Raw genomic sequence first — 13,017 nt, forward strand, 5'->3', positions numbered from 1 at the left:
TAAAACTATGCCCTCTCATGCTAGCCATTTCAGCCCTGGGAAAAAGCCTCTGACTATCTACACGATCAATGCCTCTCATTATCTTGTACACCTCTATCAGGTCACCTCTCATCCTCCATTGCTCCAAGGAGAAAAGGCCGAGTTCACTTAACCTATTCTCATAAGGCATGCTCCCCAATCCAGGTAACATCCTTGTAAATCTCCCCTGCACCCTTTCTATGGTTTCCACATCCTTCCTGTAGTGAGGCGACCAGAATTGAGCATAGTACTCCAAGTGGGGTCTGACCAGGGTCCTATATAGCTGCAACATTACCCCTCGGCTCTTAAACTCAATCCCACGGTTGATGAAGGCCAATGCATCGTATGCCTTCTTAACCACAGAGTCAACCTGCGTAGCTGCTTTGAGTGCCCTATGGACTCAGACCCCAAGATCCCTCTGATTCTCCACACTTACCATTAATGCTATATTCTGCATCATATTTAACCTACCAAATATCTTACACTTATCTGGGCTGAACTCCATCTGACACTTCTCAGCCCAGTTTTGCATCCTGTCAATGTCCCGCTGTAACCTCTGACAGCCTCCACACTATCCACAACACCCCCAAGCTTTGTGTCATCAGCAAATTTACTAACTCAAATGTTGGCAACTAGGACTAGTTTAGATGAGCATCTTGGTTAACATTGGCTAGATGGGCCAAACAGCCTGTTTCATTGCTGAATAGCATGAGGATATGGGAAGCAAGCAAAGGGACCTGACTGTCATTGTGCCCAAATCATTTGGAGCTAATTCATAAGTGAAACTTCCTCCTATCTTTTACATAGCAAAGCCCTTTATAAAATATACTATAATAAATGCAGAGTTTTTTGGAATGTAACGAAAACAATAGAAAATGTTGCAAATACTCAGCAATGCAGACAGCACTTGTGGAGAGATAACTTTTCAGGTCAATAACGCTGCACTGTGTAATTTTGACATTTTATATCCTTGCTTCGATTTCTTTCGGAACTGCATTGGTCGAGCCAAAGAGCGCGCGCTGAAGCAGTCCTGTTGCTAGGCAACCAGTCTGCCGCGGCTCCTCCACGCCAATAAAATCGGCAACGATTGGACGCGCCTGATAGCATCATCGTGACTGACGGAAGGAAAAGTTCCGAGGGGAAGAATGTGGGCGGGGTTGCCATATAACCTTTCCTTTAATAAAAAGTTTTTGCCAGAGATGAAAAAAAGAGCTTGTGGCACCTTTCCAACGGTGCGAGTGTTCTAGCTTGATTGCAAACGTCAAGCTAGCAGGCGCAGCGGCGAACGGCATGCGGCGCTACCTGCGGGCCGTGCTGCTGTGTTTGGCCTTCGCCTTCATCCTCGTCCTTTATGTTTTCAACGAAATCGCGGGAGCGGAAGAGGGCGTTCGCGGACAGCCCGCTTGGAATAGGAGAAATGGAGGGCGCGAAGCGAGCAGGTAAAGCGGAGGCCTGTGTTTAAGTGAGGGTGGGGTGGGGGAAGGTAGCGATGGGGGTTGGGTCGCGGGGGGGAGGGGAGACCGCGACCGCGACCGCGACCGCGCGGGGGCGGTGTTAAAACCCGCGGCCACGGCGCTCCCGCTGTTGCGAGCGCCCCCTGACGCTTTGGAGGTGCAATACCGTCGCTGTGGGCAATGTGGTCGGCTGGTGGCGCAGCGAGATCAGCGCCGGGCTCGAGAACAGAGGTTCCCGAGTTCGATCCGATCCAGTGACTGGTTGATGTCGCGCTCGCAACTAACACACACCCACCTCCAGTTTAAATATCCCACGCGGAATATTGTGGAGGATCAAATACCCAAATTTGTGGGGTGGGGAGGATAATAGGTGGCTTGATTGTAATGGACACTTGCAGGCCGGAAGTCATTAAGACAAATCGAGCAAGATTTGCAAAGTAAATGATAGAACTCTTGAGGATTGAGACATAATTTTACCCCCGTTTGTATTTCCCTCAGCTTGTACTTATGTGGTTATGTGCCTTTTTGTTTATTTTGTCACATAAGTAGTTTATAACGTATGTTATTTAAAGATAATGTAAAATATGCTATTCATATTTGTAATTGATAAACACGAGATGCTGGAGGAGCATAGTTGAACCTGCGCAAGTGGTAAAAATGAGTACAATTATGACATTTAGAAGGAATTTGGACAGTTACCTGACTAGGAAATGTTTAGAGGGGTAAAGATCAAACACAGGCAAATGGGACTAGCTCAGATAAGTAACTTGGTCACTATGGACCTGTTACTGTCATGTTTAACTCAATGAATCTGAGTGAATCGGTGTGTGTGCGCTTTCTCGGCCACACTGCTTTTGTAATACATAATTCGTTGTACTGGAGAGTCGTATAATAGAAGAAGCATTTTCTTCAATTCAATTCAAGTTTAATTGCTATTCATCCGTAAATGAATAATATGAAAGTAAGCTAGCTGGTAATATTTTTTAAAAATGGTCCCCACAATGTATAAAAGTCTTGGCTAGATTCAAAAACTGAACAACGGATCTTCTCTGAATCTAAGCATGACATAACATCGCATAACCATTGAGCTTGAGTAGACGGAGCAGCATCCTTCCATTTCAGCAAGAGCACCCTCCTAGCTATAAGAGAAATAAAAGCCAAAATATGCAAATCAGGAGTCTCCAAAATAAAGTCTTTTCCTCCAACAATACCAAATAATGCGGCCAAGGTACTGAGAAAGTTTGAAATACTTCCTTCCAGTATCTTTCAAGGCTCAGACATGTCCAAAACATTAAATAAATTAATAAAGCTTCTCCATTATTACATCTATCACAGAAAGGAGATGTATCCAAATAAAAACGAGACAGCTTATCTTTAGAGATGTGAGCCCTATGAACCACTTTAAATTGTAAGAGGGAATGACAGGCACATAATGATGAAGTGTTCACCAATTAAAAAATTTCATTCCAAATTTCCTCAGAGATTGAAGTCTGTAAATCTTGTTCTCAAAGATTTTTAATTTTGTCTATAGGAACATTTCTCATTCCTAGCAACATACCATAAATATTGGATATTGAACCATTATAAAAAGGTTTCAGATTAAAAATTACATGTAATAAGTCCTTATCGGAACTTAAAGGAAATGTATATAATTGAGAACGTAGAAAGTCTCTAATTTGTAAATAACAAAAAAAGTGAGTTTTAGGTAACCTATATTTAGCTGACATTTGCTCAAAAGAAAGACGACTTCCTCCACAAACAAATCCTGGAAGCATTTAATACCCAATCTATTCCATTCTTTAAAAACTGAATCGGTCATTGAAGGTTTAAAAAAGTAGAACAAATGGGACTAGACAAAGAAAATCTCAATAGACCAAAGAATTTCCTAAATTGTACACAGATCCTCAAATTATGTTTAACTACCAAATTTTCAGTTAGTCTACTAAAAGATAAAGGAAATGAGGATCCGAGAAGAGAAATAATAGAAAATTTATTGACAGAGTTAGCTTCTAAATCTGCTCCTGCCCCGGGCAGTTGTCCCCACAAGCTTCAAGATCGTCACCATCATGCCAGTGCCGAAGCATTCCACTGCCACGGGCCTGAATGACTTCCGCCCAGTTGCACTCACTTCCATCATCGCAAAGTGCTTTGAGAGACTGGTTCTATCATATCTGAAATCCTGTTTGCCCACTACCCTGGATCCCCATCAATTTGCCTATCACACCAACAGGTCAACAGAGGATACCATCTCCGTGGCACTTCACTCTGCCCTGACCCACTTGGACAGCCCCAACTCTTACGTCAGAATGCTGTTCATTGACTTTAGTTCGGCATTCAATACTGTGATCCCCTCCAAGCTGATCGCCAAACTTCGCCAGCTTGGTATCAGCTCATCCCCCTGCAATTGGACCTTGGACTTTCTGACTAACAGACCCCAATCAGTTAAGTTAGACAACCTGTCCTACACTCTCACCCTGAACACTGGCGTGCCTCAAGGCTGTGTGCTAAGCTCTCTTCTGTACTCCCTTTTCACCTATGACTGCGTTCCTGTACTTGGTTCTAACTCCATAATCGAGTTTGCAGACGACACCACGGTGGTTGACCTGATCAGAGGTGATGATGAGACAGCCTACAGGGATGAGGTCCAGCACCTGGCTGCGTGGTGTGCCGATAACAACCTGGCCCTTAACACTCAGAAGACCAAGGAGATCATTGTGGACTTCAGGCATGCTAGGAGCCACACTCACGTCCCCATCTACATCAACGGAGCTGTAGTGGAGTGTGTATCAAGCTTCAAATTCCTTGGTGTCCACATTTCCAAGGATTTCACCTAGTCCTTGAACTCCTCCATCCTGGTCAAAAAGGCACAACAGCGCCTTTATTTCCTGCGGAGCATCAGGAAAGCCCACCTCTGTCCCAGGATAATGACGGATTTTTACCGCTGTACCATTGAGAGCATACTCACCAACTGCATCTGAGTGCGGTATGGCAATTGTCTCGTATTGGACCGCAAAGCACTCCAGCGTGTGGTGAAAACTGCCCAGCGGATTATCGGCACCCAATTGCCCACCATTGAGAACATCTACCATAAATGCTGCTTGGGCAGGGTGAAAAGCATTATTAAGGATGCATCTCACCCTAACCATGGACTTTTTACTCTCCTCCCATCCGGTAGGTGCTACAGGAGCCTCTGCTCCCACACCAGCAGGCACAGGAAGAGCTTCTTCCCTGAGGCTGTGACCCTGCTGAACCTCGCATCACAGTACGAAGCAGTATTACACCCATATTGTACTGTCTCAGTACTTTTATATTTATGTGCTGTAGCACTTACTTTTTATTTGCAGTTATTTTGTAAATAACAAAATTCTTTGCATTTCTGGTCAGATGCTAACTGCATTTCATTGGCTTTGTACGTGGCACAATGACAATAAAGTAAATCTAATCTAATCTAAAGAAACCCATATTGGACAGTCCACCGGTAATATTAAAGAGGATTCCAAAAGTTTCTTCAGATACATAATGTCAAAGAGAGGTGAGAGTGGATGTTGAACCACTGGAAAACTGTGCTGCACAACAAAGAAATGGCGGATGAACTGAGTAAGTATTTTGCATCAGTCTTCACCTCGGAAAACACCGGCAGTATGGGGAAGTTCCAGGTGTCAGGGGTCATGGTGAAATTACTCTTCCTAGAGAGAAGGTTCTTGGGAAACGGAAAGGTCTGAAGGTAGGTAAGTCACCTGGACCAGATGGTGTATACCCCAGGGTTCTGAATGAGGTGGCTGAAGTGATAGTGGAGATATTAATATTGATCTTTCAAGAATCACTAGATTTTGGAATTGTTCTGGAAGACTGGAAAATTGCAAATGTCACTCCACTCTTCAAGAATGGAGAGAGGCAGACAAATGGAAAGTATAGGCCAGTTAGTCTGACCTCAGTGGCTGCAAAGATGTTGGAATCAATTATTAAGGTGAGGTCTCAGGGTACTCGGAAGCACGTGATAAAGTAGGCATGGTTTCCTCAAGGGAAAATCTTGCCTGACAAATCTGTTGGAATTCTTTGAAGAAGTAACAAGCAGGGCAAACAAAGGAGAATTGGTTGATGTTGTGTGCTAGGATTTTCAGAAGGCCTTTGTCAAGGTGCCACACATGAGGCTGCTTAACAAGCTACGAGCCTATGGTATTACAGGAAGGATAAAGCAGTGGCTGATTGGCAGGAAGTAAAGAGTTGGAATAAAGGGAGCCTTTTCTAGTTGGCTGCTAGTGACTAGTAGTGTTCTGCATGGGTCTGTGTTGGGATCGATTCTTTTGTTATATGTCAATGATTTGGATGATGAAATTGATGGTTTTGTTGCAAAGTTTGTAGATGATATGAAGATAGGTGGAGGAGCAGGTGGTTTTGAGGAAATAGAGAAGCTACAGAAGGACTTAGATTAGGAGAATGGGCAAAGAAGTGGCAGATGGAATACGGTGTTGGGAAGTGTATGCTCATGCACTTCGGGAGAAGAAATGAAAGGCCTGACTATTTTCTACATGGTGAGGATTCAAAGGAGGTTCATGAAAGTTATGAGAAATTCTGTAGATGCTGGAAATCCTAATGAAGGGTCTTGGGCTGAAATGTTGACTATGTACTCTTTTTCCATACATGCTGCCTGGCCTGCTGAGTCCCTCCAGCATTTTGGGTGTGTTTAGTGAAAACTATTCCAGGATCGAATGGCATGTCATATGTAGAGTGTTTGATGGCTCTGGGCCTGTACTCACTAGAATTCAGAAGAATGAGGGGAGACCTCATTAAAACTTATCAAATGGTGAAAGGCCTTGATAGAGTCATTGTGAAGAAGGTGTTTCCTATGATGGGAGAATCTAAGGCTAGAATAGTCACAGCCACAGAATAGAGGGGTGTCCTTTTAGAACAGAGATAAGGAGGAATTTCTTTAGCTAAAGAATAGTGAATATGTGGAATTCTTTGCCACAGGCAGCTGTGGAGGCCAAGTCTTTATGTACATTTAAGGCAGAGGTTGATAGGTTCTTGATTGGTTAGGGCATGAAGGGATATGGGGAGAAGGCAGGAGACTAGGGCTGAGAGGAAAATTGAATCAGCCATGATAAAATGGCAGAGCAGACTCGATGGGCCAAATGGCATAATTCTGCTCCTACATCTTATGGTCTTGAGTTGGCAGTTTCCTTATCACTGTCTGTTCAGTTTTCTTCTGTTCTGTCAACTCTTAATAAAACAATCATAAAGGAATAAATATTGTGCCTCATTCTTGACTTCTAAAACAACCTTGGATTTAAACGCTAGAATCCAGAAAGTGGTGTAGTCAGTGACAGGATATTCCAGAGTTTATGAGTTTGTTAGACTCGAAAACAAAAGGTGGGAATTTTTAGTATGCATTATAAAGGGTAACAACTGATTCTGTTACTCCTTTGTCTGAGGGGAAAAAAAAGTTCTGGCTTTGAATATCGGATGGAAATCAGGATTGAGGACTGCTGTGTTGCTATTTAAGTTAGACCAAGTTTGACATCCAGGAACTTAAAACTGCTCTCACTCTCCACTTCAGATCTGTTTGAAGATTGGTATGTGTTCCTTTGTCTTACCCTTCCAGAAGTCCTGAATCAGCTCTTTTGTCTTACTGTCATTGAGTGCCAGGTTGTTGCTGCGACACTACTCCACTAGTTGGCATACCTCGCTTCTTTACACCCTCATCTCCATCTGAAATTCTACCAACAATGCTTGTAACATCAGCAAATTTATAGATGGTATTTGAGCTATGCCTAGCCACACAGTCATGGGTGTAGAGAGAGTAGAGTAGTGGGCTAAGTACATACCCCTGAGGTGCACTAGTGGTGATCGTCAATGAGGAGGAGATATTATCACCAATCCGCACAGATTGTCTTCTGGTTAGGAAATCGAGGATCCAATTGCAGAGGGAGGTACAAAGGCCCAGCTTCTGAAATTTATCAATCAGAATTGTGGGAATGGTGTTAAATGCTGAGCTATAGTTGATGAACAGCATTCTGACATAGGTGTTGGTATTGTCCAGGTGGTCTAAGGCCATGTGAAGAACCACTGAGATTGTGTCTGCCGTTGATCTTTAGTGGTGAATGGCAAATTGCAGTGGGTCCAGGTCCTTGCTAAGGCAGGAGTTCAATCTTGTCATGTCCACCCTCAGAGCATTTCATCATTGGAGATGTGAGTGCTACTGGCCAATAGTCATTAAGGTAGCTCACATTATTATTGTTATGCACTGGTATAATTGTTGCCTTTTTGAAGCAAGTGGGAACTTCTGCCTGTAGCAGAGAGAGATTGAAAATGTCCTTGAATATGCCCACCAGTTGGTTGGCACAAGTTTTCAGAGCCTTACCAGGTACTCCATTGGTATCTTCCACATTGTGAGGGCTCACCCTCTTTAAAGACTGCCTAACATCAGCCTCCAAGACAGAGATCACAGGGTCACCGGGTGCAGCAGGGATCTTCATAGCTGCAGTTATATTCTCCCTTTCAAAGCGTGCATAGAAAGCGTTGAGTTCATCTGATAGTGAAGCATTGCTGCCATTCTTGCTATTGAGTTTCGCTTTGTACGAAGTAATGTCTTGCAAATCCTGTCAGAGTTGTACATCTGATGTTGACTCCAACCTCGTTCAAAATTGTCTCTTTGCCCTTGAAATAGCTCTCTGCAAGTCATACCTGGTTTTCTGGTACAGACCTGGGTCACCAGATTGGAATGTCACAGGTCTAGTCTATATCTTTTTTACCCCTTTAAAGGCAATCATGAACAGGATAGTTCAAACTCATCTAAGTGTGCCTACTAATCTGTCTAACCATGTTATAATCTTATGAATACTTTAAAGAATATATACCCTTTGATATTCCTTCAGCAAAGAAGTTTTCTTTGATTATTTCATATGTAACCTATATACCACAAGTTTTCTTGCCTCTGAATTTTCAGATGTAATGATTCTAAATGTGTGATTTAGAAGCAATGGTGGTGGTGGGGGGGGGGGAATTGTTGGATCGGACTGTTTAATTGTCATTTTATTTGTAGTTTAGCAGTTAATCATCTGTTCGTATTTTAAGTAGTCTTTATAAGCATAACAGTTTACTATGCCTCTACTGGCTATACAAAATATAATTTTGGAAGGTTTGCACTGCATTAGCAGAATTAAGTGTTTTTCTCATTAACTTGTACTGCAGTATTGACTACGTACAGTACTTTGTAATTGAATTATTATTAGCTATAGACTGGAATGGAATTTTCCTCATCTCTTTTGGGTATAAAATAATCCATTTTGGGTTAGGCACCATTTTTTTGTTTTTGAATCTTAGCTTTCCCTGTCATTGCCTGTTCAGTTTTCTTCTGTTCTATCAACTCTTAGTAAAACGACCATGATGCAACAACCATATTCCTGATTTCTAAAGAACCTTGGATTTAAACATCAGAATCCATCAGCAGAAATTGCATTAAACTTGAAGGCTGGTGGGATGGGAACCCTATTCTCAGAATCAGATTTAATACTTTATTTTTTGTAACTCACCTGCTTGCTGCACATGGACTCTCACTCCTCCTCCTCGACAGAGTAAATATTTGTTGTTCTGCCAAAACTGCACTGCATGTACATTCAGTACCTCAGTCTTCTGCTGCTATAGCCCATTCACTTCAGGGTTCAATGTGTTGTGCATTCAGGGATGTTCTTCTCCACACCACTGTTGTAATGTGTGCTTATTTGAGTTACTCTTGCCTTCCTGTCAGCTTGAACCAATCTGTCCATTCTCCTCTAACCTCTCTCATTAGCAGGGTATTTTTGCCCACAGGACTGCAGCTCACTGGATTTTTTTTCGCATCATTCTCTGTAAACTCTAGAGACCTGTGTGTGAAAATACCAGTAAAGCAGCAGTTTCTGACATATTCAGACCACCTGTCTGGGACCAACAATCAAAGTCATTTGGATCACATTTCTTCCTCATTCTGACATTTGATCTGGGCAACAAATGAGCCTCTTGACTATATCTGCATGCTTTTATGAATTGGGTTGCTGCCACATGATTGGCTGGTTAGGTATTTGCATTGATGAGCATGTGTACAGGTGTACCTAATAAAGTGACCAATGAGTGTAATAGGCACTGCAATACCTGTATATATTTATAAACACAAAATATTCTGCAGGTGCTGGGACAAAGCAACACTTACAACAAGCTGGAGGAACTCAGCAGGTCGGGCAGCATCCATGGAAACAATCAGTCAACGTTTCGGGCCGGAACCCTTCATCAGGGCTGTAGAGGGAAGGGCAGAGGCCCTGTAAAGAAGGTGGGGGGAGGGTGGGAAGGAGAAGGCTGGAAGGTTCCAGGTGAAAAACCAGTAAGGGGAAAGATAAAGGGGTGGGGGAGGGGAAGCAGGGAGAGAATAGGCAGGAAAGGTGAAGAAGGAATAGAGGACAGCACAATGGGTAGTAGAAGGAGGCGGAACCATGAGGGAGATAGTAGGTAGCTGGGGGAAGGGCAGAGTGAAACTGGGATAGGGGGAGGGAATTACCGGAAGTTGGAGAATTCAGCGTTCATACCAAGGGGCTGGAGACTACCCAGACGGTATATGAGGTGTTGCTTCTCCAACCTGAGTTTAGCCTCATCATGGCAGTAGAGGAGGCCATGTATGGACATGTCTGAATGGGAATGTGAAGCAGAGTTGAAGTGGGTGGCAACCGGGAGATCCTGTCTGTTGTGGCAGACGGAGTAGAGGTGCTCGACGAAGTGATCCCCCAATCTGCGTCGGGTTTCACCGATGTAGAGGAGGCCGCACTGGGAGCACCGGATGCAATAGATGACCGCAACAGACTCACAAGTGAAGTGTTGCCTCACGTGGAAGGACTGTTTGGGGCCCTGAATGGTGGCAAGAGAGCAAGTGTAGCACTTACGCTTACAGGGATAAATGCCGAGTGGGAGATCCGTGGAGAGGGACGTGCGGATCAGGGAGTCGTGGAGGGTGCGATCCCTGCGGAAAGCGGAGAGGGGTGGAGAGGGAAAGATTTGCTTAGTGGTGGGGTCCTGTTGAAGGTGGCGTAAGTTGCGGGGATAATGTGCTGGATCCGAAGGCTGGTGGGGTGGTAGGTTAGGATAAGGGAACTCTGTCCCTGTTGTGGTGGCGGGAAGATGGGGTGAGGGCCAAAGTGCGGGAAATGGAGGAGATGCAGGTGAGGGTATCATTGATGATGGCAGAAGGGAAACCACGATCCTTAAAGTAAGAGGGCATTTGAGATGTCCTGGAACTGAAAGCCTCATCCTGGGATCTCATCGTCTGCCTGCTGTGCCTCTGCCAGCGCTCCATAGTCCACCCCCTGGGACAGGGCCTGTATGGTAGGTCTGGATAGTGCGTCCGCCACGACTTTGTCCTTTCCCGAGACATGCCGGATGTCCGTTGTATACTCGGAGATGTAGGACAGATGTCGCTGCTGGCGGGACGACCAGGGGTCGGACACCTTCGTGAACGCAAAGGTAAGTGGTTTATGGTCTGTGAACACGGTAAAGGGCCTACCTTCTAAGAAGTACCTGAAATGCTGGATTGCCAGGTATAGTGCCAATAGCTCCTGGTCAAAAGCACTGTATTTGAGCTCGGGTGGTCGTAGGTGTTTGCTGAAGAACGCCAGGGGTTGCCAGCGACCCACGATGAGTTGTTTCAGCACTCCACCGACTGCTGTGTTGGATGCGTCCACCGTGAGGGCAGTAGGAATGTCCGTTCTGGGGTGCACTAGCATCGCGGCGTTTGGCAAGGCTTCTTTGGTTTTAACGAAAGCAGCTGCGGCCTCTTTGTCCCAGGTAATGTCCTTGCCCTTACCCGACATCAGAGTGAACAGGGGGTGCATGATTCGGGCTGCTGAGGGGAGGAAACAGTGGTAGAGATTCACCATACCCACGAATTCCTGCAGGCCTTTGATTGTGTTGGGTCAGGGGAAGTGGCGAACCGCGTTGGGGGTTGCCCTGTCTTTAGTAATCCTGTGGCCCAGGAAGTCGATGGTGTCGAGTCCGAACTGGCATTTGGCCGGGTTAATTGTAAGGCCGAATTCGTTCAGTCGGGCATAGAGTTGACGGAGGTAGGACAGATGCTCCTGACGACTACTGCTGGCTATGAGGATGTCATCCAAATAGATGAGTGCAAAGTCCAGGTCACGTCCCACCGCGTCCATTAGCCGCTGGAACGTCTGTGCAGCATTCTTTAGGCCGAGCGGCATTCGGAGGAATTTGAAAAGGCCGAATAGGGTGAGGAGTGCTGTTTTGGGGATGTCGTCCAGATGTACCGGGATTTGATGGTACCCCCGGACAAGATCTACCTTGGAAAAGATCCTTACACCGTGTAGGTTTGCTGCAAGGTCTTGAATGTGCAGCACAGGGTAGCGGTCTGGCATTGTAGCCTCGTTCAGTCTGTGGTAGTCGCCGCATGGTCTCCAGCCCCCTCCCCGCCCCCCCCCCCCGGTTGCCTTGGGCATCATGTGCAGTGGGGAGGCCCATGGGCTGTCAGACTGTTGTATGATCTCCAATTCCTCCATCTTCTTGAACTCCTCCTTCGCCAGTCGGAGCTTGTCCGGGGGAAGCCTTGGAGCACGGGCGTGGAGGGGTGGTCCCTGGGTTGGGATGTGGTGCTGTACTCCGTGTCTGGGCATGGCTGCCGTGAACTGCGGTGTTAGAACTGATGGGAAATCCGCCAGGACCCTGGCAAATTCGTCGTTGGACAGCGTGATGGAGTCCAGGTGTGGGGCTGGCAACTTGGTTTCACCCAGGGAGAACGTTTGTAAAGACTTGACGTGGACGAGTCACTTCCCTTGCAAGTCGACCAGCAGGCTGTGAGCTCGCAGAAAATCCACCCCCAGGAGTGGTTGGGCCACGGCGGCCAGTGTAAAGTCCCACGTGAACTGGCTGGAGCTGAACTGAGGCCGCACCGTGCGGGTGCCGTAGGTCCGTATTGTGCTGTCATTTGCGGCCATCGGGGTGGGTCCTGGTTTTCTGTTGTGGGTATCATAACTCGTTGGAGGTAAGACACTGATCTCCGCTCCAGTGTCGACCAAAAAGCGGCGTCCCGACTGCTTCTCCCAGACGTACAGGAGGCTGTCCTGATGGCCAGCCACCGTAGCCATCAGCGGCGGCTGGCTCTGGCGTTTCCCGGAAATTTGCAGGGCGGTCTACAACGGTGGGCCTCTGTGCCCCACCGCTGGTGGTAGAAGCACCATTGTTCATTGGACTCCTCACTCACGTCGCCGGGTTTTGTAGGCTCTGCTGCCGGGCCTGGTCTGATCTGCCATTGGGCACGCAGCTTAGTGATCTGTGCGACGGATGCCCCTCTCTCCTTGGCATTCCACAGCACATCTGCCTGGGCTGCCACCTTCCGGGGGTCGCTGAAATCTGCATCGGACAGCAGCAGGCATATATCGTTGGGCAGTTACTCTAGGAACGCCTGCTCAAACATGAGGCAGGGTTTGTGTCCTTCAGCTAGGGCCAACATTTCGTTCATTAATGTTGACAGCGGCCTGTCTCCCAAACCATCCAGGTGCAGTAAGCTGGCAGC

The 13,017-nt window shown here is 46.2% G+C and overlaps 1 protein-coding gene across 3 annotated transcripts in view; it reads left to right on the forward strand.

Moving 5' to 3' along the window:
• The first annotated feature begins 1,122 nt into the window (after window positions 1–1,122).
• Window positions 1,123–13,017, forward strand: part of LOC140202723 (glucoside xylosyltransferase 1-like) — a 57,529-nt gene continuing 45,634 nt past the window's right edge. For all 3 annotated transcript variants that reach the window (XM_072267950.1, XM_072267952.1, XM_072267951.1), the window contains exon 1: window positions 1,123–1,457. In XM_072267950.1, the coding sequence (XP_072124051.1) occupies window positions 1,309–1,457 (149 nt within the window). In that variant the 5' untranslated portion in view covers window positions 1,123–1,308. The remainder of the gene's footprint in view (window positions 1,458–13,017) is intronic.

Source organism: Mobula birostris, chromosome 9, assembly GCF_030028105.1.
Source record: "Mobula birostris isolate sMobBir1 chromosome 9, sMobBir1.hap1, whole genome shotgun sequence".
In the NCBI taxonomy this organism is placed as follows: domain Eukaryota; kingdom Metazoa; phylum Chordata; class Chondrichthyes; order Myliobatiformes; family Myliobatidae; genus Mobula; species Mobula birostris.